Source organism: Brienomyrus brachyistius, chromosome 11, assembly GCF_023856365.1.
Source record: "Brienomyrus brachyistius isolate T26 chromosome 11, BBRACH_0.4, whole genome shotgun sequence".
Lineage (NCBI taxonomy): Eukaryota > Metazoa > Chordata > Actinopteri > Osteoglossiformes > Mormyridae > Brienomyrus > Brienomyrus brachyistius.
This window is the reverse complement of record NC_064543.1, coordinates 16,854,581-16,867,190: the sequence shown is the minus strand read 5'-3', so window position 1 is coordinate 16,867,190 and position 12,610 is coordinate 16,854,581. Positions and strand designations below refer to the sequence as shown.

The 12,610-nt window shown below is 54.3% G+C and overlaps 1 protein-coding gene across 6 annotated transcripts in view; it reads right to left on the bottom strand.

Annotated features, from left to right (window-relative positions):
* Positions 1-12,610, bottom strand: part of cbfa2t3 (CBFA2/RUNX1 partner transcriptional co-repressor 3) — a 40,615-nt gene that overhangs the window by 14,121 nt on the left and 13,884 nt on the right. For 5 of the 6 annotated variants that reach the window (XM_049030744.1, XM_049030746.1, XM_049030743.1 and 2 more), the window contains exon 2: positions 849-995. The exons of the other annotated variant lie outside the window; for it this stretch is intronic. In XM_049030744.1, the coding sequence (XP_048886701.1) occupies positions 849-995 (147 nt within the window). The remainder of the gene's footprint in view (positions 1-848; positions 996-12,610) is intronic. 6 annotated transcript variants of the gene reach the window in all.

Below are 12,610 nucleotides of genomic sequence, written 5' to 3'. Positions count from 1 at the left end.
CATCACATATGTACTTTCCATAACAAGCCTCTTAGACGGACACCATCGCTCAGCCGCTGCAGATCCTGAGGGTGGGGTCTGTGTGTATCTGTGTCCTCATAAGTTTGCGTGAGAATCTTGCGTGAGAGTCTTACACACTCCCTGTCTGTACGGGTTTTACATGCACGTTGAGGAGGGGCGGGGACCATGTAACACGGGCACTTGCATTCTGGTTATGGAGCGGGGAGCAGGCCGCACTGGTGGACAGCAACGCAACAGGTGAAACAACACGGCTTGTCGTGACTATATAGGGAAGAAACTGGTCCCGGGGCCTGCGGTAGCGTGTCAGTGGCCCCTTCGGGTTGGAGAGGGTGTCACACCTGGGCCCACACACGCACACCATCACCTGGTGCTCCCAGGCCATTTACTTGTGAGCAAACATATTAATGCACCTTATTCACAAGGAACTTTAACACTAAATATGGCCTGGTGGGCTTATGTACGTGCACATCAAATGCGGGGGGGGGGGGGTAGCGGGAGAGACCCCAGACATGCGTCCACACACCAACTGCCCCGGGAACGACTAGAATGATCCGCCGCACCACCCCGGGCGGAGGAGATGCTCTAATGAGAGCAGAAAAGACAACAAAGCGAGCCGTCTGACATATGGGGCGGAGGATGGGAACTTCATGCATAGAACATAAGGACAATGAGACAAGTTACCACGGTAAACATGTCCATGGTGACACCTCGCCTTTGTCTGTCCGCTCTTTAAAAATTCGAGACGCACGCCATCCATCTCGGCACAAAGATGATGGGCTCGGTGACCGCCACCGCCCTCGCCAGACGGCACGGTAGCGAGGACTTACTCGTGGTGGGCGTGAATGACGCGTTGCGATTGGCCGCCTGGCTGACCGCGGGAGGGGGCGGTGGCATGGTGGGTGGGGTCAATCTGGGCTGGGTTTTGACATCGGCGGGTGAATCTGGCATCGTTCCAACCTTCTGTTCCGCGCTACCTGCAGAAAGGTGCGACGGGGTGAGATCACGCAAGGGACATACAAGGTCATTTCGGGCGCCGCCGCCCGGGCTTAGCGGGGGCCTGGATGGCGAGGCCACCCTGTGGCACTGCCAACAGGCCGACCTGCTTGCGTGGTTTCGGCCGGAATTGAATCCTGCAGCATGGTTAGACCGGCAGCCTGCCTTTTCGGACAGTCAGAAAAGTCATACTGCATTTAGGGGGACAACCTTGCCAGTGTCCCAGCGATGACTGGGGTGCCCTACATGTGGAATATGGGGCGCTGGTAGCCTCGGGGGGAGGGGGGGGTGATAGACAGAGGACATGAGGCTGAAGGTAAACACACATACCCTCAGCGCTCTTGGAAAGATCCAGCAACACCTGCTGCCTCAGTCGGCAGCTGCGGATAGACCCCCCCCCCCCCACTACTGCCACCCCTGCCTTTCCTCAGCGGCGTCTGTCACCCTCCTGACCCCCCCCCCCCCCACCCCCGCTGTCCCTTCCCCTCCCTTCTGCGGACAGCCGCGTGACGGTCAGTGTCATATGCAGTCCGTGTTGACACTGTCCATCAAGGCCATGGTACATATGCTGCCCCCCCCCACCCCCCAAAACCCCAGGACCAAACAAGGCCAACTCACCACCACCACCCCCCCCTCCACTCCAGGGCAGGGCCCCCTCAGCAATACAGAGGGACACACTTCAGAGTCACCCCTGTGATCTCATAAGCCACAAAACGTTTCAGTGTCCCACAGCTCGGTTCACTTTACCAGACACGGCCTGATTCATGCTGAAATCGGTCAGGTAACGCATCTCCCTCACACTCCTCTCCCTTCTCACATTCCTCAGGGGCAGCTTTGTACCCGGGATGCGTGACTGTGCCGTTTGCTTAGCGGCCTAAACGGTCCACCCTCGCTCTCTGTGGTGACTGAGTCAGACAAGGGCAACAATAGCTGTCAGGAAGCGGGAGGATGGGGCACCTCCAGCCTGCGGTAGGGGAGTACGGGGGCAGACAGCCGTGGCTTTCACACTACCACTGTCCTGCCTCAGCAGCCCCTGCAGGGGGCGACTGTAAACCTGCGGGGTAGAGAATTAACTGCCTCCATGTTGAAAACAACCTCTGAGGGCACACCGCCTCACACACACACACACGCACATACACGTCTTGCGGGGAGAGGCCTGCTCAGTGCCGGCACTGTGAGCCAGGTACGAAAATAACTGGCAGTGCAGGGTCTCGGCCAGAAGCAGCAGCAGGGCTTGTAATTAGTCCCGGATCCAGAGGGATGGCAGTCGCTGGGCAGGGAGGGGCACCGCCAGCGGGGAGTTACAGAGAGGTCACAGGAGCGTCCTGGACAAGGAGCTTCTAGCTGGGGCTCGGTCATGTGACCACTCCACTGGCCTGTGGGCCGCCCACCATATGTCTGACAACGCGCTGCCAAGCCGTCGCTGCTCTGTGCCGCGCGGCTGCGTCTGCTATTCGCAGTCGCCTTTAAAAGCAAAGAAACAGGTTTGCCACAGCAATCCGGAATATTTCAAACGGGCTGTTTATCACGGCAAATAAATCCCTTTGGGTAAATTATCACTCCAGCCCACTAAAAAAGGTGTTTATTGCACACATATTTTGGAACAACTGTAAGAATCTGGCGAACAATAAATTAATCATTATCATTGGATGAGCATCCTTCTAGTTCAATGGGGGGGTGCTACACAATGTTCTATCCTCCAACGGGGGCATGAGGTCTTTGGGGAATCCTCCAAGTTGAAAAGAAATATCCCTCTTGGGTGCTAAATGTGAATATGGGGGCCAAATGTCTGATGTTCCAGGCCAGATGTTTGAAGCTACAGGCCAGATACTTGATGTTACAGGGCAGATGTTTTGTGTTACAGGCGTGACTCTTGCTGAGACAGGCGAGGACTTGATGTTACAGGTTAGATACTAGATGTTACTGGTCAGGAGCTTAACATTGTTACAGGTAATGGGCTTCATGTTACAGGGTGGATGGTTCATGTTACAGGGCAGACATTTTTGCCTTTTGAGTTCCCTTCTTGTCAGATGAAAAGACCTTTAGCACCAGAGCGTCACTATAGTCCCACAGCTCAACTATAGTATAGTACTCGTAGGAGTAGAAAAGCGCTATATAAATGCAGTCCATATAGAATATGGTGTTCAAATTCACCTGTAGTCTTCAAGAGGAGGAACTCACACTAGTAATAACTATAACATATCATTTTAACACCAACATCAAAAACCTAACAATCCTGGAATATACTACGGTTATATACCCTACATGACAAACTGGGGTTAATATACCAGTGTTATACACCCGGTATAATGTCAGTAGCAATATACCAGTATTATACACCTGATATGCCAGTGTTACATTCTTGATGTGATGTATAAGTGTTAAGAAACCTGATATAAGGCATCATTGGTAATATACCAGTGTTACACACCTGAAATAATGTATCAATGGTAATATACCAGTGTTATACCACTGACATGATGTGTTAGTGTTAATACACCAGTGTTATACACCTGATATAATGTATCACTGGTAATATACTAGTGTTATACCACTGACATGATGTCAGTGTTTATACACGAGTGTTATACACCTGATATAATGTATCACTGGTAGTATACCAGTGTTATACCACTGACATGATGTTAGTGTTAATACACCAGTGTTATACGCCTAATATCATGTATCAATGGTAATATACCAGTTTTATACACCTGGTATAACACTGATATCAACCACAGTGTGACACTGGTAATATTGGTGACCACTCCCTTCCAGAAGTAACTGTCTGGAACTGATAAGCTAGTAGCTGCAGACCTGCGGATGCCGGTTAGGTAATAGAGCATGGGCACTGCCGCACCACAGCCTGCTCCATTTACACGGACACCGAACGAGGATATGGGGTCACGCTGCGATGCAGCAGTATATACCTCAGGAATGTCAGGACTTCGGTGGGAAGGGGATGGGGGCAGGATCTGGGCCGGGACAACGGAGGGGATTACGGACAGCTGTTGGATCGCGCTGGGCTGAGTGATGGGGGCTCAACACCCAGCTCTGATACACTGCTGTGTCTGCCACAGTCCCCTGCCATCTGGGCCCATCTGTGCAGCCGGCAGGCTCCCAGAACAAGGAGGCCGATGGGGGGCGGGGTGGCACCATGAGGTGCAAACCAGCAGGATGCACTTTCCCACGGACCTCACTCTCTCCAAGCCTGGACCCCCACTCAAAAAATCAATTTATGAAGCTACCACGTTTGGCCCAAACCTGAACCACCAGGGCCGCACGTATGTCAGAGACTGGCCAGAGATGGATGTGACCCTGTTGGTCCAACCTGTTTCATGTACCACCGCGCCTCATGTATTGACAGGATGCTGAGCCTCGCTGCGCTTGCCGGCGCCTATTTGTTCTTCAGGAGCCTGGGGGGGTGCAGTTTAAATCCCTCTTCACATGGCCGCTCTGCACGCACCAAGCAGGGTTCAGGCAGAAACAAGACCCCCACCCCAGGAGACCCCTGTCCCCTGGCCCTCCCCGACATTCCCCATTCGTTGTCGCCTGCGATCCCGCCTCCCTCCCTGGCTTTTCCGTAATCCCGCACCGGACTCCAGGAATGCTGTTGTTTTCTGGGTCTCCCAGCTGTTCTGGCTCTCTGCCCAGCCAGCCTGCTCACATCTGCTGCCCATCAGCCGCACAAACACGGGCCTCACATCAAAACACCGGGATTAAAGCCGTGATCCTTCCCACCCCCACGTCCCACTCACGCCCCTCATCTCCAACCTATACCTGAACCCGCAGCACGGCACAGGTTACGACCCGACCCGGCCGACCTCTGTCCCCTGACCTGCCCCCCCCCCCCCCCCCCCCGGTGACGCTTGAAGGGATTGGGAGGGAGATGCACTGTCACTAGAAGTCGCCACTGCTGCCTGCTTCAGAAAATCATATTCCAGAAGTAAAACAGGCTCTTAAAGCGGGTGGCGTGGGGGAGGGGTAGAGAATCATCCAGAATTGGTGCGTGGGGGGGGGGGTTTACAGCCTATGTCCGCAAGCTCTGCTGACATGTCAGAGTGCATGAGAAAATGATGCTGGAGGGGGCCATCCACCAACCCCCCCATTATGAACCGTACCACATAGAGTCAGTCTCTGACGCGGCATCTGAACCTTTACACCCGCAAAAGATAAGCCTGGGGAGGGACGCTGTGTTTCGATAGACCATCCCCCATACCTAATGAGGAATCCCTCTAAAACCAGCTGGCTGAACAAATACATTTACTCAAGGCAAACATGGTCTTTTCACCCACTTTCCCCCCCCCCCCCCCCCCCACCCCGACGTCAGGCGGGATGGGACAGTTGTGGGATTTTTGGGGCCCAGTGCGTCACCCCCAGAGATGGCTAAGGGTGGTGCATACCCCTTTTCCTCTGCAACGACACCCAGGCCACCTCTCCCTAGACTGGGTGAATCCTGGTCAGGCGGGCAGGCCCTCTAGGGTCCCACTGGGCTCTGGACCACAGAGCCTCAACGCTCATTAGCGCCTCCCAGTGGTAGAAGATGTGGAGTCTCTTTTGCAGCTTGCTATTTCCCACTCGGCAGTGTCCGCGTCATGGTAATCGCCAGCGTTTAGCCCCATCCCCTCTAATCCTGGGAGGGTGTCAGCAGAAGTGGTTCCATTCCATATATTATTACTTAAAGGAAGGGAGAAAGAGGAAAAAAAACTTCTCTTCAGATTCTCTCAGTGGCCGCTAATGAAATCCAGATGTTTGAGAAAGCTGTTATTCTCCATCTCCCTCTCTTGCTTTCTCTCCCTCCCTCCCTTCCTCTCTCGCTCCCTAAACCCCCCGAGCCATTCCTAAATAAAGGAAAGTATTTGTGACATTCGGCCGCGGTGAACCATGCCAAGAACAACTCCCCAGTCCGGCCCATCTGCGGCGCGTTAGGACGGCACCGGGCACCGGGCACGAGGCGGGTGGGCGGGCACAAACACACACAGACACACACACACACACACACACACACCACATACACACACGCTCGCGGCCCGGCTCTGCACTCTGGCTCCTGTTATGAGCATTAGGAGACAGACCCCAGGGCAAAGGCAGAGCTGGACTCACAAAGCCGCCTCTGTTCGGGCTCTTGCCGCAAGGCGCCCAGCGTTTGCTGTGCTGTTGCTTGGAACGCCCCCCCCCCGACTTTTGGTAAGGGGGGGGACACGTCCTGTGAGCAACCCGCACCTGAGCGGCAGTAACTGCCAGCCCCCCAGCACCTGGGGAGAGGCGGGCGCTCCGTGGGCGTGGAAGCGTCACTGGCACAGCTGCCTTGGTTAGGGGGTGGGGGGGGCGACTGGAAGCTGAACAGAGAAAGGAGGCAGGAACTCGCAGATGAGTGGGCAGAATAAACGAGAATGAGCTGGCTAAAGGGGTGGGCCGTGAGACCCAGCGCCCCTCCCCCCCCTCACTAGTCTCGACAGCTCACTCTCTTTTTCTCTCTGTCCGATGGGAATGACTTCATGGTTTAAGGGTAACAAAATGTGGGATTTGGACTGACATCATCAGGCCGGCCCGGCTGGATGACATCGCTCCCCCCCCTGCTGAAAGCAGGGCCCGGTTCTGGTTCGCCTGCCTGAGAACGACCGTGCCATGTGGAGCCGGGGAGAGGGACCAGAGCCAAAAAAGAATTAGCCCCGATTGGAGGCTGTTTACTCTGCACACTTACACAAATAAGCCTCCCTATCAAAACACCTGCAGCTCCGCCGAACGCCAATTAGCTCATCAAGCTTTTAATTACTCTGTTAATTGCACGCAGGCAGTGCGAAGGGCGGCTGGGGAATAAGGAAGGGCCCCTCCTGGGGACCTGCCTCGCCGATCCTGACAAACAAAGAGAAGCACATGCCAGCCACACCTCCACTCAGGCAGATGGAGGGGGGACAAGAAAATACACAAACGAAGGGAAGCTAAACACTGCCGCCTCGGTATCTATCCCTTTGCATCGGGGCGAACCTGGATACTCAGGATGTGAATGGGTGCGCCTGCCGTTTCATCTCGGATGGGTGGGGGGCCCTTATCTTTTGCAGATCTGTGTGAAAAGCGTGCTGGGAGCACGCCCATGTTTATTTTCCCTGGGCGTTATTTACTCAGCGCACCATACACTCGCTTCCTCGGCTCCCCCTCCTGTTCTCCTTCTCTCAACATGTTCCCCCTCTCTCGTTCCCTCTTTTCATCTCCGTCTCTGCCTGCTGCCGGGCCAGCCTAGAGGAGGAGGAGGCAGAAGAGGAGGAGATGTCCAGGAAGCAACGATGCGGCTCAGGCTTCCTGCATGGCAGGTGCGTGCCGGGACCCTCGCACCTGCGGCCCTCCAGGCCGCCGCCTCGCCAGGCCGAGACCAGCTGCAATGCGGGCGCCGGGCCTGTTTGCCTGCCGCCACTGCCATGCTGCTCATAGCTACCGGAACCTCTGGATCGTTCCATGTGGGGCAGCAGTGAACAGCTGTGAGCCATCATCCCACCAGAGAGCCAATTAGCGGCATGGGATCGGTGCGTCCGTCCTGCAGCGGTCGTGTCACCAAGGGCTGCATGGACGCAGGGCGGTCCCAGCCGGCCCTGCTCCTGGCCCGTTCTGCTCCTCCCAGGCCAGATGGTCAGCTCACAGTTATTACTCGTTTTTCCGCGATGTTCCCCCTGAGCACCGGCGGTGTGCCAGCTGACCACTATTCATTTCTTCGGAGGTAGGTCTGATGGGCAAGTGTATCTCACTGCACCTGGTAGATGAGTGTCGAGTGGGATGGGCAATGTTGAGTAGGAGGGGTTTATCACGAAGGGTAGGAGGGGTTTACAGTATAACAAAGGTTAGGGTATCAGATAACAGGCTCCTTGTAATGAACTTCTTCCACATTGCACATCCTACTCGACAGTGTCCCTCCTACCCGACATTGCCCCTCCTACCCGACATTGCCCCTCCTACCCAACATTGCCCATTCCACCCAACATTCATCTCCTAGCTGCAGTGATATGTCTCTCCTGATGGGGGGAGGAAGTCATGTGACCAGCTAAACAGAAGTCTGACAGGTTTCCCCCGCAGAGTCTCCATTTAGCTCAGGACCAGAAAACGGCATCTAAAGGAATAAATACCGTCCCCCAAGGGATGCGGTGACAGAGCCGGCAAGTTGCCTTTGCCCCCGGCGAGACTTTCCTTCTCTGATAAGTACCAGTGTCATTAACACAGAGATTTCCTACACCGCTGCAAAAGATCACCGCCAATGAATTACAAGCGTGAAGAATAGGTCACAGTTTGCTGTGACTTGGTTTGAGGATAAATTTGCACATTTATTCGTCTTGTTCTCCATCTCATGGCTCAGATCCGGTCTCTGACTGTGTCCTTAAAGAATGCAGTCTTTCTGAGTCCTGTCTCTCCTCATGGTTCTGATCCAGTTTCTGACCCCATCCTTGAAGCTCACTGTCTTTCTGGATCCTGTCATTCGTCATGGTTCCGATCCATTTTTGACTCCAACCTCAAACCCACTTTCCTTCAGAGTTCTGTCTCTCCTCTTGGTTCGGATCCAGACTATGACCCCATCCTGAAAGCCCGTTCTTCGCCTGCCCTTCTTAGGATCCCGGTGTCACCCTCTTCTTTAAATAAGCATTTCTCTGTATTGTGGCTCTTCCCCCAAGATTCGTTGTGACTTTCGAGTTATTGCTTGTGCAGAGATTTTCGTTTTTGCACATCCCCTCAACCCCCCTTGGACTGGGGCAGGAAATGAGGGGGAGAAAAAAACCAGGCAGACACAGGGAGACACACTCTACCCACATGGAGCTGGGGCCAGATCCAAAAGGCCCAACTGGAAGAACCAGCGTGTCACCCGGCAACCAATGCGACCTTTCTTTGGTTAATTTACAGCACTTATTAAAGTTTCTTGTGCCGAGTAAAACCCTATTCACAAAGCTGCAGTTTAGAAAAGATATCTGTTAACAGTGAAAATGGGCCAGCAGCCTGTCAATATAAATGACAGAAACCCGACGTTGCTCTAAAACTCAATTTAAATGGCTGCTTCGTTGCCGGCCTTCTGTTTCGGGGAGATAACAGCCGTTAATTTCGCCAGCGAGTGGAGACACGGCCCGCTCCCGCTCGCTTCCCGCTCCCCTGGCTCTGCCCGGGAACATTTCAGATGCTTTCAGACTGGCTTCGAGGGAGACTGTCGCTTTAATGCCACCTCGTAAAGCTGGCGTCTGACTCGCTGGCAAACGCCTGGTGTGTGAGATCTCTCGGCCCGGGGGGCCCACCGAGGTGGGGAGCAGCGGCACGCCATCAGGGGGAGCAGATCCCCCACCTCCGTTACACTCCCCCCCCCCCCACCCCCAGTGCCTTCCTGATTTCTCTGGCATTCGGACCACGGTGCCGTGACCTGGAGAGTTTGCACAGCCACAGACCTGAGGACAATGGTGCCAAAAACTGCCTCCTTTATGTCACATCGCAGCAAACAGCCAGACCTTGTGGACTCTGGCTCTACTTATCTGATCGGGGAAATGGGAAATCAGAGGGAACTCATGTTGTTTATTATGTTTGTTTCTTTTGCGCTGCGGGAAAACGAATAAGAAGTGACACGCCGGGAGAGAGATAGAAGCACAGGGAGACGGAGACGGACATGTTTGTGTGTGTTCCGTTGTTAAAAACAGAACATAACGCAGATTCGTGTGTGGGACAGACACGATGGCGTAACAGGGATTTATTTACCATGGGGTCAGCGGTACAGAAAGTACACACGTGTGCACTGGGGGGGGGGTTGGTGCCCAAGCATGAGAAGGAGCCCATATCCATGTGCAGGCGTGTGCGGTTTTACACTACAGTCGCTCCCAGCTCCCACAATCCCATCCCCACATGTTTCTCATCTCAGCCAGATGTTTGGGAGCTGACACCCCCCCCCCCCCCCCATCGAGAGCTGACCATGTCATGGTAATATTAAACACATGTGCAGGGGACTGACACTGGCGCTGAAAGCGGGGGAGGAGGGGGGGGTCAAGCGGCAACGATCAGCGCCTGCCTTTCATCTGCAATAGGGCTCCAAGTGGCTGGCGTCCTTCAGGGAACGTGGGGACCTTCAGCCAGGCCACCAATGCCGTGGAGTAACAGCATGACCTACACGTGTCTACCTGAATCTGCGCTGGGTCAAGACGACAAGCTGGACACTTCAATATAAAATCTGTCATGTAGACATAGAATAATAGTCGTAAACAAACTAATGCAACTTCAGTAAAAATTTAACTTAGAATGACAAAATTCCTCCTGTTTTGAAACACTTTATCTAGGCTTTTCATAATTGTATTTCCTCTTTCTTCCTGTCACGCACACACACACACACATACACACACACAGAATTCCCTGCTCCTTCTCAAACACGCCCAAACTTAAATATATCCCCTGACTCGTTGTGACCGTAGAGTTCATTGCTCGCAGAGATTGCCTTTCCTGCACGGCTTCTCAGTTGCTCTCACATAAACAAAAAAAAATCCTCAGTTTCTCTTCCTGCAGCCCCTCCTGAAATCACTCTCCGTCTGAAACACATTTCCTCACACCGGGAATCTAACTGCAATCCGAGTGCTTTCCTTGGCCACTAATGCCCAAATAATCCCAGGACCCGCAGCTCTTATTAAGGGCCCGTGCAAACAAATAGATAAAGGCGGTGGGGAGCCTGCGGGGCCCTCGCTCGCGGCTGGGGCCTGCTGTTCCGGGCACAGCGCCTTGGGGAAGCAGCCTGCCCCATGTAGCCGAACAACGGTATTAGTGTATTACGGCGTATTAGCCGGTCAGCTGTCGCCTGCTTAGGGCTCTGGATCTCGGGACGCCATCGATAGGTATGGCCATCTCAGGCAGTATCCCGGTTACAGAGGGCCCGGCATGATGCTCGAAGGCTCCAAGGAGGCGGGGGGGAGGGGTTCCGGAACTCTCTGCCGTTTTCCGGACTGAATCAGTACCTCTCCGGGAGCAGCTGCTCTCTGCGGTGAGAAAGTCCAGAGTTTTCTCCTCCTTTTACCCGCACAGCTGAATAATTCATTAACAGCCATGGTGAAGATGGTCTGAACATCTCACTGCTGATAATCCAGCAAAACGCCACAGAGTGCTACTCCAAGCTGACCTGCGCTCGTCACAGGCACCCCCCCACCCCCAGCCCACCCCAGGCTGGTGGCATTCCGTCTGGGATGATGACAAGAGAAGTGGTCCGTCCCATGTGCATGGGGTTTCGGCAGGGGCGGGGGAACGGACGGATGTCAGTGCCCTGCCGTCCAGGATGCCAGTCTGCATAGTGACGCAGAGTGGCGCACCCCCCCCCCCCTTTCCGAATCCCCCCTCCCCCAACCCCCCGGCTCACTGCCATCTGGTACACCGCGTTAATTACGCCGAAGGCAAACTTCACCTGCACCCTCAGACCACCCCCCCACAATTGCTGCCAGGAACACTACAGCCCTCACTTCATCATCAGTGATTCTGCTGAGGGTTGCCCCACAGAGGCTGAGGCTGGGGGAGCGAGTGTGTCAGCAACGGCCACTGCTGTGTCCCCCCCCGGGACGTACAGCCCACCAGCGTCACACCGTACTGTTGCAGTAACCCCTCATCCTTAAACGTCACCATAGTGCTACGTTAAACCGTTAGCCACGGCTGTCACATGGTCACACGCGGTCATTCTGACTGAAGTAATCCCCTCCTCCCCCAGCCAATGGAACTGCAAACACGCTTTCTTCACCGTCATGCCGTCCCGCCTCTCCCCAGTCGCACGGTGCAGTCAGGGGGCAGCGGTGTGCATCACCACCCATCAGACTGCCTGTGTAACGTGGCCCTGAGGAGGGTAACGCGGCGCTGAACTGAACATCGGTTGTTCAGAAACCAAACTGAACAAACGGAACTGAACATGAGTTATGCTTGTCGGGCTTACTGCTGATTGGATGGGCAAAGTATCCAAAGACAAACATGTGTCCTCCCAGTGCGGCAGCCGGCCAATGTCCCTCTCTCTCGTTGTCCTACTGTCTCTCGTTGTGCCACCTCACTGGGCGCTGACTCCCCACGTCCCGATTCACTTCATCAGAGTTACAGATGCCATGACACCTCAACAAACCCAGGGCCTGTTGGCGTTCTCTGTTACTAATGCTCCCCTCCCTGGCTTCTGCTCAAGGCTGACCCTCCTTCCCCCCCCCCACCCCTTAAAAGTTACAGCTGACTGGATATTAAACAGAACAGATCTGCAACTCTGCTAGGGGAGGTATTTACACAAAGTGAGCACAGACCCTCGAAGGGTAACAGAGGTCTTTCCTTAAAGGCTTGCTGACCAGGTGGGGATTCCTGCCTTGGGGTCCAATTCTGAATCGTCGTCTGTTGCTATACCTTTAGACCTCCCATCAATTGCGGTGACTATTATCATTCCCTTTAATTATTTAACTGGGTCTTTACCAGGGCTGGATGAATAATTCATTAACATCCAGCGGCAAAAATACGGGGAATGGTTTTTAATCGCCGCCGATAACAGAAGCTGCGATACGGAGATGTTTCTAGTAGAAGACAGGGGTGATGCTGGGGGCCGCGGGAACGGTGGAGATTATGCCGTATCTTCTTCGCTGTTGTCGGG